This window comes from Cervus elaphus, chromosome 15, assembly GCF_910594005.1.
Source record: "Cervus elaphus chromosome 15, mCerEla1.1, whole genome shotgun sequence".
NCBI lineage: Eukaryota > Metazoa > Chordata > Mammalia > Artiodactyla > Cervidae > Cervus > Cervus elaphus.
Window position 1 is genome coordinate 79,837,456 of NC_057829.1, and position 22,607 is coordinate 79,860,062.

The following is a 22,607-nucleotide window of genomic DNA, read 5'->3' on the forward strand; positions in this document are numbered from 1 at the left end:
ATCACACACTTAATAGACTACAGTATAGTGTAAACATAACTTTTCTATGTATTGGGAAACCAAAACATTCATGTGATTTGGTTTATCATCATGTTCACTTTATTGCAGTGCTCTGGAAATATGCCTATACAATTACAAAAGAAACAATACTATTTCCAACACAATAATCTTAGGGAAGAGGAACTAGGGGAAGAAAAGAATACCTACATAAACCTAGGGCAAGTGAACTCCAAATTTGGGATATTCTGAGAAGCCTGCTTCTAGTCAAAAGCAACCTAACTATAGGGAAGATTACTTAATTATATCCCAGAGAAGTGTATAGAAACAAAGGGAAACATCATTCAATTATTTTATTTTATTTATTTATCTCTTACTGCTAGAGGAACTTAAACAGTTAAATAAATACAGGCATAGGCATAAGATCTCTAGGAATTCAGTTCATCTTGTGGAGTTATATGTCCAAATTCAGAGTTACAGACCATTATTGTTACAGATCTACATAGCTTTTAAAAAAAACTCGAGGAATGATATTCAGCAACAGTGTCAAGTAATTCTTGTTTTTCAACAGCTCACTTTGAGTAGAAGTTTTCCCTTAAAGAAAATTAAATATCTCATGTTTGAGCTAACTTCCTTTTATCTCTCCTCCAGCCTTTATATACATGATGCTTCATTATTAATACACATTTCTACATCTCAAGATCTTCCTGAAAAGGTAACTTAAAAAAATGACTTGCCTTCAAACAGACTAAAAAAAAAAATTCCAAAATTTATATACTTCTAACACAATTGAAAAATTTAAGAATCAAAATTTTCTTCAACAAGCTAAAAAAAAAAAGACTATGAAGATAGAATGAGTGAAGGATTTTGAAGTCAAACAAACCTAGCTTCAAATTCCAGCCATGTGGTTTTAAGCAAGTAACCCATGGATCTCAGTTCTTCATCTATAAAACATATATTATTAATCTCATGAAGATGTTCTGAGGACTGAAACAATGAATGCAAAGTACCTACCATATATATATGTGTGTATGTAAATTGCAGATAATAAGTAAATGCTATTAACAACAATAAAGGTAACTGTGGAATCATGCCCCCCAATATATTCAAATTTAGCTAGATATCTTCTCTTTTTAAAAAAGATAAAACTGTCAAATATTAAAATAAATGCAGACTATAAGGAACATTTATTTACCAACTACTTAGGAGAGGAAACAATATTTAGCATTATTTACTGTAGATAATTTTTTTTTTTTTACCACTTGAGTCAAAAATAAACAAGTGAATGTACTCAAACTCAATCCTAAAATAAACGGAAGAATAAAAACAAATGTAAGCTAGAATTATATCTTTGGTTTTAACTTTTAAAATAGCTCATGAGTTTGAAATGAATTTCAAAATTCCATGTTAATAGCCTTCTCTATGGAAGAACTAAACACTTCACCATATAATATGGATATTACGCTACTTAAAAGTATTAATTCCTTCTGCCAAATTTTTATGTCAAAGCTGCCTCTAATAAAAGAAACAAGACCAGCTGATTTTATTTCAAATTTGTTTAATCACACAATTAAACCCTTTCCTTTGCCTTATAAAAATCTAAGTAAAAATATGTATTTCTGGTTCTAGAAGGATAGTGGTAGTGATAGCATGGTTTTGAGTCTCCCAAAATCTTCCCATAAAAGCACAGAGAACAATCAGGAAAACAAAAGCAAAACAAAGGCAAAACCTGTCAACAACATCTAAAACAAAACCAGGTGAGCAGTACTTCAGGTAACAGTGGTAAGGTGGTCACACAAACTCTCCAACAGACTGCAGTTATAAAAAGTGGATAAAAAGATTTGTAAAAACACATTTAAAGGCAAAGAAAACTTAACCAAAGCAGAGAGAAGCCAGAGGACAGTCTAATTTCAAAAAATTTCAAGAAGGAGTATAAATTACTAGCTTGGGGTTTACACCGCTCAGGGCTAGAGTTGCAGGAAAATGGTGGTGTAGTTCATGCAGCAGAAAGTTGAAGATTTATGGGTTTTAACTATCAGAGGATGGCGTGCAAAGCCGACAGAGCAGCTAGAAATTATGGGGTGATCCCTAGGAGCAAAGAAACCACTGAGAGGGTAAGTTCCATCTCTGCTCAAATCCTTGGCTGACTCCTATGTAAAGGAGGAGACTCCGGGACACCAGTCCAAAACGGCAGTAGTGGGAAGACAAAATAGAGAACAGAAACATGCTGTTGCTAGGAAGATGGAAAGGTGGCAAGAATAAGGAGACAACAATTTGCAACTTGAGAACAGGAAAGTCAACTGCCCTCTAGAACATAAAATCAATCATCCCAGAATATAACAGAAACCGGAGTTTCTACAACTCATTATTTCCAATGTCCAGTTTTCAAGAAGCAGCAGCAAGAAAAAGAAAAGCAAAGAAAAAAGACAAGGTCATGTCACAAGCACATAGGAGCCAGTTTGAAGAGGCTCCAAGAAGCTACATCTGAGAAAATTTAGGCACCAAAATAATTAAGCATGGTAAGGAATTATAACCATTGAAAAAAATAAGAATCCATGAGTGCATGCTGATAACAGATAATTATGGGATAAGGGAGAACTCTTGGTAATAAAAGTAGAATGCCAAGGGCTATGGTTTTTCTGCATTTGTGTTAACATTTAAAAAATTTTTAAATGATGTATTTTTGGAACCCAGTAAAACAAAACAACACTCTAAAAGGTGCTGAGAAAACAGAAGCTTTACAATACTGTAAGTATGACTCAGTGAAGAACTGACCTTAATTAGAACTATCTATAATAAGGACAGTCTATCCTAAATATACTGCTTTAGAGTACAGAACTGTCACACGACAAAACTTTACAGGCTTCGCTTTCACTGACTATAATCTTAGCTCGTTTCTTAAAAATATCACCAGGTGCTAAAACCAGGAAAACAAAAGAGAGAAGAGATGAGATGAGGCCCACTACACTGTTTAATATCTTTTATACAGAGAGGTAGGGACAAATCCCTTCTAGAATTTGACATCAGAATCTCTCTTCCCCTGAAAAGCAGGCATGGTTTATCAAGAGATTAAAAACTAAAAAAACCCATCCATCGAGTTTCCTTCTCTGCCAGAAAACCGATCTCTTTTCTACAAGGCTGTTTTTGATCTAATTTATCTTCTACTTAACTGCACATGGGAATATTATTTTCTTTTGCAAAGTATCTAAAATCCTTTTAGAAGCTGAACTATAAATTTAAAAATAATAATCTTAATAATCTTAGCGACTGCAACACTAATGTGAAATAATTTAGTCTTCTAACAGCAGTACTACAAACACAGCAGTTGAGTTCTTCTGTGATTAAAAAACTAACTTTAGTCAATGCAATAAAAAAGAGGCAACTTCAGAATGACTGTATTCGCTTTCTAAAACATTTGATAAAAGCAAGGTGTAAGAACCAATTTTTACAAACACAACTATGTTTCCATTCCCAAGCTTTATTTGGGAAATTCAAAACTGTATTTCATAAATTAGAAAACAACTTCCCTTCACAGTGCAGGACCCTTTCAAATTAATAAAATTCAAATTCCAGTTCTCACAACTACATGTCCAAAAAACCCAGTTTTCTATAAAGATTTTTTTCTTGATAAGTATGAGAATGATTATATCAAGGCATAACAACAGAAGTTACATCTACTGAAGCCTTAGCGTGTAGTAATGGCAACCCACTCCAGTGTTCTTGCCTAGAGAATCCTGTGGACAGAGGAGCCTGGTGGGCTGCTGTCCATAGGGTCGCACAGAATCAGACACAACTGAAGTGACTTAGCATGCATGCATGCATTGGAGAAAGAAATGGCAACCCACTCCAGTATGCTTGCCTGGAGAATCCCAGGGACAGAGGAGCCTGGTGGGCTGCCGTCTATGGGTTCGCACAGAGTTGGACACGACTGAAATGACATAGCAGCAGCAGCAGCAGCAGGCACTATAGTTTATTTACTTATCTCTGATCACAATTACCAGTAAGCAGCATACTTGTCCATTTTTACAGATGTGTAACTTGCCCAAGAACATGTAACAGACAGTAAAAGCGTATCGCCAGGATGTGAACATAGCACTTGCTAACTCAAAAGTCAGGATTATTTCTACTTTGCGTTGCCTTCTGAAGCATAAAGCTTCCAGCTATACAACTCCCGTTATTTTCAGTAAACAGTTTACTATGAATACTTCTAACTTGTTTCCTCTTTGGCAAAATTTACTCTTAAATTACAACAAATTACAATTGCTAAATCTTCACACAGACTTCTGGAAGTCTTGAAATTCAAAATAAAGTTAAGAAAGAAAAAAATCCTCACAGAGAACCACTTTATCATTTCAAAATAAAGTTTAAAAAATTAAGAAATCCTTGCAGAAAGCCATCACTGTGTGTGGGTGACGAGTATGATTCTTTCACGGATTTCGGGAAAACATTATTAAAGTTATATTTTACTTGATTCAAGGTCAAGTTCAAAAATGCTTAAGAAACAAGCATTTAAAAGAATATTAAGCTAGGGGACTTCCCTGGTGGCAGAGTGGATAAGAATCTACCTTCCAATGCAAGGGACATGGGTTCGATCCCTGGTCCAGGAGGATTCCACATGCTACGGGGCAACTAAGCCCAGGTGCCACAACTTCGGAGTCTGTGCTCTAGAGCCCACAGGTCACAACTTCTGAGCCTGTGTGACGCAACTACTGAAGCCCACATGCCCAGAGCCTGCACTCCACAACAAGAGAAACTGCCACAATCAGAAGCCCATGCACCGCCACAAAGAGTAGCCCCTCTCACTGCAACTAGAGAAAGCCCATGTGCAGCAATAAAGACCCAGTGCAACCAAAAGATAAAAATTTTAACAGTATATTAAGTTAAAACTGTAACAACACTGGGCTTCCCAGGTGGCTCAGTGGTCAAGAATCTGCCTGCCAATGCAGGAGATGCAGGCTTGACCCCTGGATTGGGAAGATCCTCTGTAAGAGGAAATGGCAACCCACTCTAGTATTTTTGCCTAGAGAAGCCCATAGACAGAGGAGCCTGGCGGGCTGCAGTCCATGGGCTGACACAACTTAAGAGACTAAGCATGCACGAACATAATAATGCTGAGTGATCCCTATGACACTGTAACTTGGACATGTTTAAATAGGTCTCAAGGAGGAGAAATGTGAATATGCATGCCTATATGTTAAAAATCCAAGAAACTTCAACTCATGATAGCATGCTAATTTAGAACAATTTTATACACACACAAGTGGTCTACAGATATGTTCTAATCTTAATTGGTTTATGCTCTTTCAAAACTTTGATCATTCTAAAATGTTCTTCTATCGCCCTTTCCAGTGCCCTTTTAAGGCTGACGCAGTGCCTTAAGAGGCTAACACAGGAGGGTAAAGAAAGTCTCCATAAAACTCAGAGAAGAGATTTTTAGAACTCCTCTCTGGATCCTGTCTGGAGTCACAACTGAATCGGAAGATTTTAAGTCTTAGCACTTACTAGTATGTGTATAGTTAATACCAAAGTCATTAAATTTAAACTTGACCTTCAAAAAACAAATAAATAAATAAACTTACTGCGAAAAAAAAAATAAAATAAAATGTTCTTCTATTTGTTTCAAATCTTCTCATGTGAAGCTGGGTTTTGAAGAGGCAGAGGAACTAGAGATTAAATTGCCAACATTCGCTGGATCATGGAGAAAGCAAGGGAGTTCCAGAAAAACATCTACTTTTGCTTCACTGACCGTGCTAAAGCCTCTGATTGTGTGTATGACAACAAACTGTGGAAAATTCTTTAAGAGATGGGAGTACCAGACCATCTTAACCTGTTTCCTGAGAAACCTGTAGGCAGGTCAAGAAATAACAGTTACAACCAGACACGGAACTCACTGGTTCAAAATTGGAAAAGGCTGTATAATGTCAACTTCTGTGCAGAGTACATCACATGAAATGCTCGGCTAGATGAATCACAAGCTGGAATCAAGATTGCCAGGAGAAATGTCAACAACCTCAGACATGCAGATGATACTAGTCTAATGGCAGAAAGTAAAAAGAGGAACTAAAGAGACTCTTCATGAGGGTGAAACAGGAGAGTGAAAAAGCTGTCTTGAAACTCAACATTTAAAAAAACTAAAATCATGGCATCAGGTCCCATCATGTCATGGCAAGTAGAAGGGGAAGAGTAGTGACAGATTTTATTTTCTTGGGCTCCAAAATCACTGCTGACAGTGACTGCAGTCATGAAATTAAAAGACGCTTGCTCTTTGGAAGGAAAGTTATGACAAATCCAGACAGCATGTTAAAAAGCAAAGACATCACTTTGCCAACAAAGGTCCATGTAGTCAAAACTATGGTTTTTCCAGTAGTCATGTATGGATGTGAGAGTTGGACCATAAAGAAGGGTGCGTGGCAAAGAATCAATGCTTTTGAACTGTGGTGCTGGAGAAGCCTCTTGAGAGTCCCTTGGACAGCAAGGAGATCAAACCAGTCAATCCTAAAGGAAATCAACCCTGAATATTCATTGGAAGGATTGATGCTGAAGTTGAAACTAATACTTTGGCCATCTGATGTAAAGAGCTGACTTACTGGAAAAAACCCTAAAGCTGGGAAAGACTGAAGGCAAAGGCGAAGTGGGTGGCCAAAGATGAGGTGGTTAGATAGCATTACCGACTCAATGGATGCGAATCTGAGCAAATTCCAAGAGATAGTGGAGGACAGAGGAGCCTGGCATGTTATAGTCCATGAGGTCACAAAGAGTCGGATATGACTTAGCAACTGAACAACAACTTTTCACATTACTAAGTGAAGCAGTCATGGTAAAAATATCTTAAGAGCTCTTAAGCCTTAGGCTTCCAAAATTGAAATAAACAATAAGCATTTTTTTGTTCTTCCTCCAAAAAGGGGGGCATTGTTATTTGTTCTTCTGTTTTTTTCTAGAGTGTCACTTTCTATTTTAGAGATTACAATAAACCACACAAAATGAATTTATATTCAGTAGGGGGAAAACTTAAAATACTGAGATAATAATAGTATCTTTCCTTTAATGTGAATCCTAGAAACTTGGAAGCTCTATGAATTCAGAGTTCTATTTTTATACTAACAAATATGTTTAGAAGAAAATAATGTAAAAAAGATTTTAATAAAAATAAGACAAATGTTTTGACTTCTCAACACAAAGACAAAAAAGCAAGGATGAGTTGAAAATAGTACTTTATTCTCTCCTCCATTAACAATGTCAAGTACTCCTTAAACTGTGTGAATAATACACAGCACGACAACACTGAGTAGCTTTACATGGTCAGGTTTGTAACCATAGTGACTAAAAAACTATTGAGATAGCGTGCTTGTTCCCAAGATTAAGCTGTCACCCGGTGGAAGGTGCTGGCACTATATAACCCAAGCCTACAAGTACTAACATAAGAACATGAACTACTGTCCATGCTTTCTCCTTCAACTCTCCAGAAGTACTGGTCTTTATATTATTTTTTGACAAGGTGATACAGTCACAAAAATCAAACAATACAAAAAAAGTTTATAATGAGAAGTTTGGCTCCCACCTTCACCCCTGTCCATCATCATTAACCCAGTTTCCTTCACCTTTTCCCCATAAAAATCTTTACTGGTTTCTTGTATATTCTTTCAGAGATTCGTTATACAGGTCCTTATTAAAATAAAGTAGGATACATATACTTCACAAATTGTCATGTTTTTCTTTGTATCATTTGCCTCAATTCAGCAAGACCTAAACAATGCCTTACTACACTCTCTTGATGCCTTCATGCAGTCGGGTTCAAGACTGACCCAAGGCTTTAGGTGAGCAGTATCTCAGATACAGCAAAAGAATGGTGAGCAAAGGAGACAACAATAGCTAGTGGTTAAAAGCCATAAGCAATAGACACAAGGAGCTTGGTATGTTTAAATACCTAAGGCCGGGAATGGCAAGCTATGGTCCATGGACCAAACCCAGTCCATTGTTGGTTTTTCTATGGCCTGTGGGCTACCAATAGTTCTCACATTTTTAAATGGTTAAAAAAAAAAAATCAAAAGAACTTTATGACACATAAAAATTATAAAATTCATATAATACAGTTTTATGGTTACACAGTCAAGTCAGGCCCATTCATTTACCTACTGTCTTATCTATGACTGCTTTCATACTACAAGGCAGAGTTGAGTAGTTGCAAAAGAAACCACGTGAATGCCAAAGCCTAGACTATTTACTTATCTGGCACTTTAGAGAAAAAAATCTGCCATCCTCTTCTCTTAGGAAGGCCTTTTTGGCTGAAGCACTGTGAGTGAGGGGCTGAGTACAAAAAGAAACTAGAGAGGTAAAGAGGAGCACGCGTGTCATGGTAATGATTTGGGTCTGTAGTCTAAGAGGAATGGGGAAGCCATCAAGAGAATTTTAAGTAGGAAAGGGACAATCAGATATGCATTTTGAAAAGCTTATTCTGGTTGACATATTGGTAACCAATGTTAGGAGATAAGGAAGGAGGCTAATGTAGTAAGTAGTTCAAGCAAAGTATAAACATAGCTTAAACTATAGGGATGGAAAAATAAAAAGGCTGGGCCAGATTATTTCTGAGATTCCCTTTCAGCCTAAAATTTAAGAATCACAGGGGTTTACAAGTCTGGTTTTCCAACTTTCCAGGGTATTTTTAATTACCAAACCAATTTTCAAAACTGTTATGCTATGAACAGCTTTCTAACAGGTAGTAAGAAATATGCCAACAGAGCATTATGTACCTAAGAAGTCTGGAAATTACTGCAGGACAAATGATTCCCCCCATTAGTATGCTTTCTAAAATATAGTTCATATTTTTTATAAGTTGGAAAGGACTACTCTTATGAAATTTACCATTAAAGAATTTACAGATAATATAATATAAATTAACACAGAGGGGAACAAGCAGATACTGCTCACGTACATTTTCGGTATACCTTCTTTCCTCTAATGTAGTAATAACAAAGAACATACCTGCTACATTCTAGCAATGTAACTTTAAGGCGGCCTTCAGTAAGTGCCCATTGTTGTATATGGATATACTCTTCGTCGTCGTCCTCAAATCCTTGCAAGGTTTGGAATGGGAAAAACGGCTTATACCTGACAAAAGTAAAGATAAGTCTAAATTTCTGAATAATAAACACCACACTTTAAAGCATAGTAACAAAACTTACCTGTAGGAAAACAACACAAAACAAAACACCTAATACCTAAATTATAAAACCGAAGTTTACCACTCTCCCTCACAACTGGCTGTAAATGGTGCTTTCTTTGCAGCAGTCAAAACTTCCTGGTTTTTCTGGCATGCCCTCATTGACCAGGCAAGACTCTGAGAAGAACGTTAAAGAAAATCTAAGGCCAATCAGTGGGCTCTGAAACTTGAGTGGGGAGGAGAGATTCATCCTGGACCAGATGGGAAGTGTTCCTGCAGTAACAAGATCAAAATTAGAATGCACTGTTCCATGGAAACAAGACAACTGGATAGTGATCAGTACTGCTGCTGCTGCTAAGTCACTTCAGTCGTGTCCGACTCTGTGCGACCCCAAAGACTGCAGCCCACCAGGCTTCCCCCGTCCCTGGGATTCTCCAGATAATGATAAATAATAACACAACAACAATTTACAGCAGCAAAGGTATTTATCAGAGATGTTTACTATTTGCCAGGCAGTGTGCTAAGAGCTTTACATGCTTTGTATGTTATTCATGCTTACAATCCTGAGTGAGCAATATTACTAGCTTCCCTTTCCAGATGAAGTGAGGGTTAGAAAGGATAAAGAATTTGTTCAACATTACACAGTGAGTGGCATAACCAGAATTTAAGCTATTTTAACCTCATCAAAGCCCAGACTACATAACACTTCCGTTACCTATGAATTATTCAGGTCTTTACATGTTCATTGTTAATACTCTTGGTTTTTATGGAGATGCTTGTGGTGAGTTATAATCTGCAGGCTTTAAAAAACTTTAATTTGAAACATAATTCGTACTCCTCTATTTAAGCAAAGGACAAAGAAAATAAGAGAAAATTGGATTTGAGGGTCCATAGTTTTCAATTAACCCTATTTGCTGTCACTAGATATGACATTTATCTGCTCAAAAGCTTTATGCCTTCTCACTAACCATACAATACAAAAGAAAGTCAAAAGTTCTTGGTTTCATATTCAAGGTCTACCAAAACCAATCTTTCCAATAGCATTTTTCCTTAATAGAAACTTTCCAATCTAGAAGAGTCATCACCCTCATGCACCCAGAGGATGCCATGTGTATTCCTGCTTTCAAGCCTTCTGTACTAAGGGAAGGTCTCCCCTATTCCTCAAAGCCTACTTAAACCCGAAATAACCGGCTTTAGGTCCTTTATCATGGTGGATCACACACACTGCTTTCATTCTTCTTTATCTCATAGTTATTTAAATTGCTGGGCACTTATGCCTTGAAATCTCAGATGTGATCTGGTCTCACATCTAATTATCTAACCCCTCACACATACCATCAGGACTGAAACATGTATCGATCTGGTTTATAAAAATCCAACATTAAATGTGAAACAAACATTAAGAAAATATGAATGGCCCTCAACAGTTTATACTGAAAAAGATTGTTAGAGGGAGAGAAATACAATTTTACGGTTGCCCGATGAACAGGATTAAAGAAAAAACTTCTTAGGGAAAGGCAAGTAGGTACACAGATAATGCTCAGTGCTTTTCTTCTGCTTTTGAAATAGATGGAAAACAGAAAGGCCCCTTTTGTTTCTTAGTTTCCATTGAACTTATTTGATTCAGACAGACTGGCGCCAAATTTCTGAGAGAAAAAAAAGCTAGAAACTACATCTATCATAGAAATGACAGAAGGATGGTGTAGCTCAGTGTTTTTAATAAGCCTTATGACTCCTGAAGAACATGTTACTGTCACTCTATTAAAAACAAAAAAATCACAAAAAGCACTACAAACACTAGCAACTTTGAAGAATCCAGGTGCTAAATTACAGCTGCTCCATGAATTAACTTTTCTTGTCAAATATAAAGCTAAAATTCAATTAAAAAATTTCTCACAGGTGTGTGACTTCAATGTTACAAGCACTAAAATCTAATTTGGGTTTATTAATACTACTAGGGGTGTTGCTGAAATGATTTCTGCACAAAAATAAACTAAAATTTAAAAATGTATTTCATTTAAAAACAGCACACTAAACAGTGAGATAAAGCTACTTGTTCAACACCCTCTCATCATACACAAAAACAGAATCAAAACGGCTTAAAGACTTTAAGACGTGACACCATAAAACTCCTAGAAGAGAACACAGGCAAAACATTCTCTGACACAAATCATACCAGAATTTTCATAGGTCAACCTCCCAAGGCAATAGAAATAAACAAACAGAACCTAATCAAACTTACAAGCTTTTGTACAGCAAATAAATAAATAAACAAAACAAAAAGATGACCTATAGAATGGGAGAAAATATTTGCAAATAATGCAACTGACATGGGCTTAATTTCTGAAATATACCAACAGTTCATACAACTGAACAAGAAAATAGCCCAAAATAAAAATGGGCAGAAGATCTAAAAAGACATTTCTCCAAAGAAATACAGATGGCCAATAAGCACATGAAAAGATGCTCAACATCATTAATTATCAGAGAAATGCAAATCAAAACTATTACAGTGAGGTACTACCTCAACCTGGTCAGAATGGCCATTATTAAAGAGTTTACAAACAACAAATGTTGGGGAGGGTATGGAGAAAAGGGAACCCTGCTACCTGGCTGGTGGTAATGTAAGTTGATGTAGTCATAGTCACTCTAGAAAACAGTAGAGAGGTTCCTCAGAAAACTAAAAATAGAATTACCATATGATCTAGCAATCATACTCCTGGGCATATATCCAGACAAACTATAATTCAAAAAAATACATACACCCCTATGTTCACAGTAGCACTATTCACAACAGCCAAGACATGGAAACAACCTCTAAATGTCCAGAGACAAATGAATGAATAAAGAAGATGTGCTACACACATACAATGAAATATTATTCAGCCATAAAAGAACAAAATAATGCCATTTGCAGCAGTACACGTCAACAGATGCAAGTGTAAGTCAGAAAGAGAAAGACAGATACCATATAATATAACTTATACGTGGAATCTATTTCTTTTTTTAGGGCCAAGCCATGTGGCATGGGGATCTTAGTTTCCCAACCAGGGCTTGAACCAGTGACCCCTGCATTGGAGTACAAAGTCTTAACCACTGAACCACCCGGCAAGTCCCTGTGGAATCTAAAATATGACACAAATAAACCTATCTATGAAAGATGAACAGAATCACGGACATTGAGAACAGACTGGTGGTTGCTAAGGGGGAGGAGTCAGGGGGAGGGATAAAGTTGGAGGTTGGGGTTAACACACGTAAGTTTTAATATATAGACGGATAAACAACAAGGTCCTACAGTAGAGCACAGGGAACTATATTCAATATTCTGTGATAAACCATAATGGAAAAGAGCATGAAAAAGAATGTATTAATAAATATGTGTATAACTGAGTCACTTTGCGGTATAGCAGTAATTAACACAACATTGCAAATTAAACTATACTTCAAGAAAACAAAACAAAAAGCTACTTGTTCAGCAAGTTAATAAACAGAATCCACACTCTCACAAAGAACACCTGGTTTTCAAAACTTTTAGTCCAAGTCTTTAGTAGCTCAAACCCATAAACGAATCCAAACAATGAAGCAGGCTACTTCTATACCTTTCTTTTGTCTTCCCAAGGGAACATTTCATGCAAAGATAGGCACAATAGAGAACAGAAATGGTATGGACCTAACAGAAGCAGAAGATATTAAGAAGAGGTGGCAACAATACACAGAAGAACTATAAAAAAAGATCTTCATGACCCAGATAATCACAATGGTGTGATCACACCTAGAGCCAGATATCCTGGGATGAGAAGTCAAGTGGGCCTTAGAAAGCATCACTATGAACAAAGCTAGTAGAAGTGATGAATTCCAGTTGAGCTATTTCAAATGCTAAAAGATGATGCTGTCAAAGTGTTGCACTCAATATGCCAGCAAATTTGGAAAACTCAGCAGTGGCCAAAGAACTGGAAAATATTAGTTTTCATTCCAATTCCAAAGAAAGGCAATGCCAAAGAATGCTCAAACTACTGCACAACTGCACTCATCTCACCAGCTAGCAAAGTAATGCTCAAAATTCTCCAAGCCAGACTTCAACAGTACGTGAATTTCCAAATGTTCAAGCTGGATTTAGAAAAAGCAGAGGAACCTGAGATCAAATTGCCAACATCCATTGGATCATGGAAAAAGCGAGAGAGTTCCAGAAAAACATCTACCTCTGTTTTATTGACTATGCCAAAGCCTTTGACTGTGTGGATCACAAGAAACTGTGGAAAATTATTAAAGAGATGGGAATACCAGACCATCTGATCTGCCTCCTGAGAAATCTGGATGCAGGTCAAGAAGCAACAGTTAGAACTGGACATGGAACAACAGACTGGTTCCAAATCGGGAAAGGAGTACATGAAGGCTGTATATTGTCACCCTGCTTATTTAACTTAAATGCAGAGACCATCATGAGAAATGCTGGACTGGATGAAGCATAAGCTGGAATCAAGATTGCCAGGATAAATATCAATAACCTCAGATATGCAGATGACACCACCCTTATGGCAGAAAGCGAAGAACTACTAAAGAGCCTCTTGATGAAAGTGAAAGAGGAGAGTAAAAATGTTGGCTTAAAACTCAACATTCAGAAAACTAAGATCATGGCATCTGGTCCCATCACCTGATGGCAAACAGATGGGGAAACAGTGGAAACAGTGGCTGACTTTATTTTTGGGGGCTCCAAAAATCACTGCAGATGGTGACTGCAGCCATGAAATTAAAAGACGTTTGCTCCTTGGAAGAAAAGTTATGACCAACCTAGACAGCACATTAAAAAGCAGAAATGTTACTTTACCAACAAAGGTCAGTCTAGTCAAAGCTATGGTTCTTTCAGTAGTCGTGTACAGATGTAAGAGCTGGACTATAAAGGAAGCTGAGCGCCGAAGAATTGATGCTTTTGAACTAACTGTGGTGTTGGAGAAGACTCTTGAGAGTCCCTTGGACAGCCAGAAGGATCCAGCCAGTCCATCCTAAAGGAAATCAGTCCTGAATATTCACTGGAAGGACTGATGTTGAAGCTTAAACTCCAACACTTCGGCCACCTGATGTGAAGAACTGACTCACTAGAAAAGATCCTGATGCTGGGAAAGATTGAAGGCAGGAAGATAAGGGGACCACAGAGGATGAGATGGTTGGATGGCATCACCGACTTGATGGACTGGAGTTTGAGTAAGCTCCGGGAGTTGGTGATGGACAGGGAAGCCTAGCATGCTGCAGTCCATGGGGTCGCAAAGAGTCAGACAAGACTGAGACACTGAACTGAACTTTGTCTTCCCACCCTACCACAAAATCGTTTCATTAGCCTTTATCTCTTGTTAACCTATCAATTTAAAACTGTCAGTTTTCTCACTCAAGTTCCCAGAAGACAAACCTTTGACAAGCTATCTGTATTTCCTCTTGTAGAAAACTTTAAAAACCAATCTGGGAAGATGGACTTTCATAACAACAGCATGAGACACTCCATTGACCTACTGGGGAAATTATTAAATTTCCAGTAAAACTGGGGAAATTATTAAAACAGATATTAAGCCCTCTGGAAATGGCTCCAAGGGCAAACAGCAAGTAAAGAAACTTCTATTCAAGAAAACCTATAGAAATGTGGTAAGAAAGGTGAGAGTCTATGGTGCTGACGTCAAGACTGCGCCCACCAACAGGCTCAGCAAGAGAGATTTCACTCTGGACTGCTGAAGCCAAGAACACAGGCTGCCTTGCCATCACCACCGCCCCAACTCCAGTTCCCTGTCAGAGGGAAGAATAGGTCATCAGTGTTTCTCATCTGGCCCTCGACTACCTATGATGAGGTTAAGTTCAGGGCAAGAATGCTCAAGAAATTGGGAGCTCCTTTCATTGACCCTGTCCCCACTTGAGAAACGCAGACTCTATCTTGGGCGTAGCACACTAAGGATTCTGCCATCTTGATTGTCCTTGCCCTGGTTTATGACACAGTGGTTCTCTGCCAAGAGAGGCAACCCAAGAGGACCTCAAGCTTCTGCCACCCCCCATCCCACTTCCATCTAACATCCAACAGCTAGAGTCATGGAACATTCCAGGACATTGCTGAAAACAAAAGACACGTCAGAGGCTTAACACTCCACTAAAATAATCCAGGCAAATCACTAAAACAATCACTAAACAAACAAACACTAAACCCTGGGAGACGGGGACCAGTATCCAGTTACTACAATATATTATCTAAAATATTTGGTTTCCAACAAAAAATATGAGGCATATAAAGCAACAGGAAAGCATGATCTGTAAAGCAGAAAGAAAGCAGGCAACACAAACTACAAACTGCCAGTTAAAATGACCAAGTGCTGGACTTAACAGAAGAAGACTTTAAAATAGCTCTTAAACATATGTTTTTACAAAAAATGTTTAAAGCATGATTAAAGAAGTAAAAGGAGGTATTATGACAATGTCACATGAAATCTTTAATATCAATGGATACATTGATATATATTTAGATATATATATATTTTTAAAAAGTGTGAATTCTGGACTTGAAAAGTACAATATAATTTAAAGTGCAGAGAAATTCTGAAGTTCAACAAAAGGGCTCTGAACAGTAGCTATGAACTTGTAGAAGAAAAAAAAGTAGTGAACTCGAAGACAGAGCAATAGAGGTTGCCAAGCCAAAGAATGGGGGGGCGGGGGGGCGTGGATGAAAAAACAAACTGAGCCTTAGAGAAATGATACCATTAAGTACACCAACATAAACATAACGGGAGTGCCAGTGGGAGGGGAGGGGAGAGAGAGAGAAGAGCAGAAAAAAATATTCAAATAGAGGTAGCTAGTAAGCCCCAAAGCCACAAATTACATGATTTCATTCATATGAAAATCCAGAATAAAGACATCTACAGAGACAGAAAGTAATTAGTGGTTGCTTAGGGTTCAGGGTGGTAGATGGGTAAAGAGGATGATGGTTGAGGGTATGGGGTTTTGTTTTTGAGGTGATAAAAAATGGTCTAAAATGACGGTAGTGACAGTGGTACATATCTGTGAATATACTAAAAACCACCGAATTATAGATTTAAATAGCTGAATTTGGAGTATGAATTATATCTCAATAAAGCTACCTTAAAAAAATCTAACCCAGTTACCCAGAGATAGTTGCTCTTGTCATTGTTTTGATATGTAAATATTTGGTTAGAATTATCTGATTAAAGAAACAAAACCATAAATAACACTTTTCATTAAAATAACTTATAGGGGACACACAGTTTTTCGAGGCAGAAGCCCAGTGTGTCCTCCTTTGCCTGACAAAGTAATAAATCTATCCTTTCCTAACTAAAATAAAGTAACTTACAGGTTGTTTTAAGGCTTATGAAAAAGGGTTACTGAATGGCTACCATACCAGGCACTGACTGTATACAGCACTTACTTGCTCACTTAACTCCCCAAACCAGGAATAGCACACTGTACGTAAGGAAACAGTCCTAGACGTCTCACAAACACTATACACTGGAGCCAAAACTGGAACCTGTATTAGTTTCCTAGCACTGCCACAACAGAATACCATAGACTGGGTGGCATAAAAAACAGAAGCTTGTTTTCTCACAGTGGAAGTCAAAGATCAAGATGCCAGGGGGGCTGGTTTCTGGTAAAACCTCTCTCCTGGCTTATAGACAGCCACCTTCTTGCTGTACCCTCTCACGGCCTTTTCTCTCTGCACACACACTGCTGGCATCTCTTCCTGTTCTTGTAAAGAGCCAGTCCTACTAGGATGAGAACTCCATCCTTATGAACTCTTTAATGTTAATTACCTCCTTAAAGGCCCTATTATCTCAAATAGTTACATTGAAGGTTAGGGCTTTAACATTTTGGGGACACAATTTGTCCATAAAAGAACTCAAACATAACTCCAGAGCCTGGTCTACAGTTCCTGAGGCTGACTTGATGACCACCCTGATTTCTGCTGGAATACATGCTCTAGACCTGGTCTGCAGTTATCTGACAAGGATGGGCATGGTTTCAAATGTACTACTGTGCTTGATTCTCACTCAGCAACAACAGGGTGAGGCACAGCTGCAGATCATTTCCCCAATTCACACAACTGGTTCACAGAGAACATGCTGGAGACTGCATCCTTTATTAAAAAGTTACATGTAATACATGCCAACAAAATGAGGGTCTAAAGCAAGAAAGAAGAAAGTAATCCAGGAAACAGGGGATCCAAGTCAAGAAGGCAATGATGTCCTAAACCCAGATGACAGGACTGTGGCAAACCAAGGGAAAAGTCCAGTTTGGGGAAGGTGATGAAAACTCTAAGAAGGGGATCTCCAGAATATAGGGAATGGAAGAAGAAATAAGGAAGAGGTTCATTTTTCAATTAAATCTTGAAGATTTGGTTAAGGCAATTTGGTAAGAGGATAAAAAAGAATTCAAACTTGACTCTAGGAACATACTGATTTGAATGGCTCAAAGATTTTGAAATTATAATATAGAAAAGGAAGCATAAACTGGCATATTTGGCAGTTCTGCAATAAAAAAAAAAGTGTACAGACCTAACAATAAGGTATATATATCAATCAAGGAAGATTTCAGTTCGAATAAAACATAGTTGTTACTATATATAAACAAGGATGCAGCTCAGTGAATGAACTGAAAATAGTGACATAACTGGATTGGGGAAAGATAGAAATGAATATGCTGCTGCTGCTGCTAAGTCGATTCAGTCATGTCCGCCTCTGTGCGAGCCCATAGACGGCAGCCCACCAGGCTTACCTGTCCCTGGGATTCTCCAGGCAAGAACACTGGAGTGGGTTGCCATTTCCTTCTCCGAAAGGAAGGTGAGAAGGTATCATTTAGCTAAATCTTCATGTATCTTAGAAGGAAGTCAATCAATAGAAAATATTTAAAGATGTTGAAGCAAGACAACTGATTGTATGACTTGGTTGAACAATATAGGTAATGTCATTAATTAGTACAGCTAACCTTTACTGAGTACTTACTACATAAGTCATTTATTAATTCTCGCAATTTTGTAAGATAGATACTATAATTAATCCCCATTTTGTAGATGAAGAAACTGAGACACAGAGAGGTTAAAAAACTTGCTCAAGGTTACACAGTCAGTAAGTGGTAAAGCCAAGAAGAGAATCTAAGCAGTCTGGCTTCAAAATCTATGCTATTTATCACTGCCTCTTAAATTAAAAGTTGCCAAAAATAGAAATAGTACATATAAATGGTTGCTTCTGAAGACTGTGATTTACAGGAGGAAAGTAGAGGGTTTAGGGAAGTAATCACTGATTTTAATTATCAGTCCTTCTATTATGTTTGATTTTAAAATTATGTACATTATTTAAAATTATGTGCATTAACTCAAATGAAAAGACATGCGCGCATGCATGGTAAGTCGCTTCAGTCATGTCCAACTCTTTGCAACGCTATGGACTGTAACCCACCAGGCTCCTCTGTCCATGGAATTATCCAGGCAAGAATACTGGAGTGGGTTGCCAGGCCCTTCTCCGGGGGATTTTCCCGACCCAAGGATCAAACCCGTGTCTTTAAGTCTCCTACGCTGGCAGGCACGTTCTCCAAATGAAAAGACAGACAATACCAAATGTTGAAAAGGATGTGAAACTGCTAGTGTGCTATTATAACTACTGTAAAACTGTGTGGCTGTATCTACTACACCAGAATAGATGCTTAACCTATGACTTGGCAATCCTAGATATCCAATAGAAATGTGCACAAATGTTAACCAAAAACATGTATAAGAATACTTATAACAGCAATATCCAACTATCCATCAACAGTAGAAGGGATAAATCGAGGTACATGTGAAGACACCACAGCAAATATAATGAACAAACTATATACACAATAACGTGGAAACAATCTCGCAAACGTGCTGTTGAGTCAAAGAACCCAGAAAAACAATGAGTGTAAAGACTATGGCTCAATTTATACAAGTTAAAAAATAGGCACGCCCCCGCCCCCACAGAAAGCAATGGTGGTAGATGGCAGGACAGTAGTTACTGCTAAGCAGAGTAGGGAAAGCAGCATATGAGGGACTTCCTGATTGCTGGTAATATTCTATTCCTTGTTCTGAATGCTGTTTTGTTCATTTTGTAAAAATTCACTGAACTGAACTTTTACAGTTAGTGTGCTTTTTAAGCAGTGAGTTATACTGCAGTAAAAGTTTAAAAGAAAAACCATGTTTAATTTAAAAATATGTTACTCTGATAACATTTTAAAAATACATATTTAAAATTTTACACTTACAAGAAACGCCAAGCCTTCTTCTCATATGTGGATCCGAGAGAATCTTTTTTAACATCTAAAATATGTTTTTGCTCTAAGATGTTTCAAGACTGTTCTATAAGCACCCTGAATGCCAGCTGGTGACATCTCTATCACATGGCAGCAGTAAAACTGTTTGCAAACACTGTGATCTTTAGAGAAAAGGCTTTACTACAAACCCAATATAAAAATATTCTCAGGCCTAAATCTACTTTGGACTTCACCATGGGTTCTTGTATCCTTGCCATAATAATAAATCAGCTAGAGTTTTCAACTCAATAAAAGGGAAAACTTTCTACCAATTAAGAGATAATAATAATAATAAAAAAGGCACAACTGTCTCGAGGCATTGCTTGCCTTCTATTTCTCAAAATATTCATGTAGAGGTTGGATGAGGCCTTGTCAAAGAGGGAAGGTGTTGTGTTAACATGATTTAGTCATACAAACACAGATTATGGTCCCAGTTCCTAGATATTTGTTTCAAAATAATCAAAGGGGGGGAGCATGGGAAAATACAGAAGATCAAAAGTGCCTACAAGTTAATGACTATCTGGCTACAGATAATGGGGTTTATCAAACTATTCTCTTTAACTTTTGAGTAAGCTTGAAATTTCCCATAATGGAGAATTAGAAGTTTGTTCTGTAAACTAAAACAACTTGGATTCTTTCTTTCCTTTCTCTTCTGTACTTTCCTTAGCAACATCATTTGCTCTCACTGCATCTATGAATTCCATATATTTATGCTTAAAAGTAAATGGAACACCTTTCCTTCAAACTTGCTCCTCCTCTCCTGTTTTCTCTTCTTGGCATGATTGATTTCATGAACTCTTAAAAATCTGAAGGTAACTTGTACCTCCTCCTCACAACCAACCAGTCCCACCTCTGTTCCCCCAATTTCCTGCTGCTAATATTCTAATATTCTGTGTTCCCCACTAGCTTGGTTCAGGTTATCAATGATTAGTCAGAATTTTGTGACTTCTAAAATTATGTTTCCTCTTCTTAAAAAAGACCATTTTCTGAACCAAAAACAAGAGCCTCTGTCTTTTATTTTCTCTAAATAAAAAGCTACTTCCCAGGACTATTAATTAGAGAGTTCACACATGTGAAGCACCTCGTAGAGTTCTCAGCAGGTGACAGGTACACAAACGCTAGTTTTCTCCCTTCTCTGCGCTTGAGTCTCATCAAACTGGCTTCCTTAATGTCCCTAAAGATAGTACACAGTGTCCTGATTCTGTTCCTTTGCTATTTCTTCTACCCACACTAAACTTCCATCCCATCTCCCTAGGTCTAAAGCCACACCATCCCTCAACAATCAGCTTAAATGTCATCTTATCCCTTCAACAAAGGTTTACTGTGTTCAAGGATGGAGAGACCAATCACAGTCAGGCACTCAGAGACGAGTCTTATCTCAGGCTCAGGAACATAACCAGCACTACATCCTGCCTAATGAAGAGTAGAACAAGCAGATAGGAGCAGGCAACTGGGAGTTCTGTGTGGTTTTTGCCTTTTAGTCTGACAGTCTTGACTCTCTCACATTAGGAACTTTTAGCAAACATAAATGTGCTCCCAAATCTCCTAGACCAAATATATAAACTAGATAAATCAGTGGTGATCATTTCAAAATGTGTCTCCATTCATTGTTCTTTGGAGGTACCTCAGTAGTCATTTAAAGAAAGAGTTCTCCTGGTGTATTTAAATATCATCACAAACCTCTATTAGTCATAACTTGTATGGTGCCCATTATTATGCAAAGTACAGTACACATGCAAAACCGTATGTAACGAGAAAGAAAACAAAGTACAAGTAGTTCGAAACACTATTTTCTATATTGGTAAACTATGGACCTAAATTTCAAATCTTCTATTTTATGTAGACAACTCAACTAATATTACACTAAAAAGACAATTCATACACCAAGCTCCTCCACTCAGCAAGGTTAGCACAGCCATATTATTTCTCCTGAGAGATTTGTCTGCCTGCTAATCACTCTGATCGTGTAACTAGCCCCGGATGGTAAGTTCCTAATTTACACTATTTAAGTTCTCCTTCAAAGTCACCTCCTCTCTAACCAGCAGCCCCCTCCCCACCCCCACCATCTGGTCACAGCTTCTCACTAATCACATTACATGTCTGTCTCTCTGTGGTTCTCCCACACCTCCCACTCCTCCCAGCTAAACCGGGAGTTGCCTGAAGAGAGGAAACATCTATGGCAGGTAGTACAGAAGAGTGGTTAAGAGCAGACTCTGGAGCCAGACAGCTGGGCTTGGGATCCTGTTCTGCCACTTTGCAGCAACGTGACCCTGAGTCAACGCTTGCCTTTAAACCTCAGTTTCCTCATATCAGAAGGAGGACAATAACAATGATCTCACAGTGCTCTTATAAAGATTACAAGAAATAATGTAAAGCACTTAGCATCCTTCACTTCTCAGTTCCTTTTTTACATGATAGTTTAAAGCAGTGGTAAGGACACAGATTTTAGTTAAGTCTTAGTTTTGAATTTCAGGTCCAACACTTATTAGCTTTGAGACCTGGGCAAGCTATTTCAACTTTGAGAGCCTCAGTCTCTCCATCTGTAAACATATGTAATAATTAGAACCTGTCTTACAAGGTTACTCTAAGGATTAGATGAGAAAGTTCACATAAAGCATTTGGCATAGGGAGATGCTCTAGAAACATTTCCTGTCAAACTTTCTATTTATTTATTTGAAGGATGGTCTCCTAGAGACATGTCAGACAGCAAACTTCTTCCCTTCCACAAGGAACCATCTCAGGTCTTAGTATTCACCATGGATGATGTTCAAGATTGTAGCTATTTGTCTTTCTTGGACTTCAGATTTCACATGACCATGATTTCAGTCACTCTACTAGCTGGTCTCTTAAAAACTGTGTCCTTTGTGTGGATATAAATTTGCAAGTGCAAAGAAACAAGTTAATAATAGCCAGTATGCTTCCCTACCTTAGGTATCACCTTTATATTTCTGTGTCATTAAGCTTTTTAAACAAAGACTTATATTAAACTGAATATATTAAGACACTGCATGGGTTTCTTAAGGAAACCCACACAGAATTGTTCTATTTATGGAATTCCTTGGGGCACATTAGGTGGATAAAGTTCATACTTGGGAAAATGATTTTAATTTCTGTACTCCTGGGGAGAAAAAAGTACTTCTAAGTGGTA

General features: G+C 37.7%; 1 protein-coding gene and 1 non-coding gene across 2 annotated transcripts in view; one reads left to right on the forward strand and one right to left on the reverse strand.

Moving 5' to 3' along the window:
• Positions 1-22,607, reverse strand: part of PDZD8 (PDZ domain containing 8) — a 76,487-nt gene that overhangs the window by 39,987 nt on the left and 13,893 nt on the right. Inside the window, exon 2 of the mRNA XM_043926033.1 lies at positions 8,977-9,102. Within this exon, the coding sequence (XP_043781968.1) occupies positions 8,977-9,102 (126 nt within the window). The remainder of the gene's footprint in view (positions 1-8,976; positions 9,103-22,607) is intronic.
• LOC122709769 lies at positions 5,346-5,468 on the forward strand. The gene has a single exon (XR_006345731.1). It is a non-coding gene; the product is annotated as a small nucleolar RNA SNORA26 (small nucleolar RNA).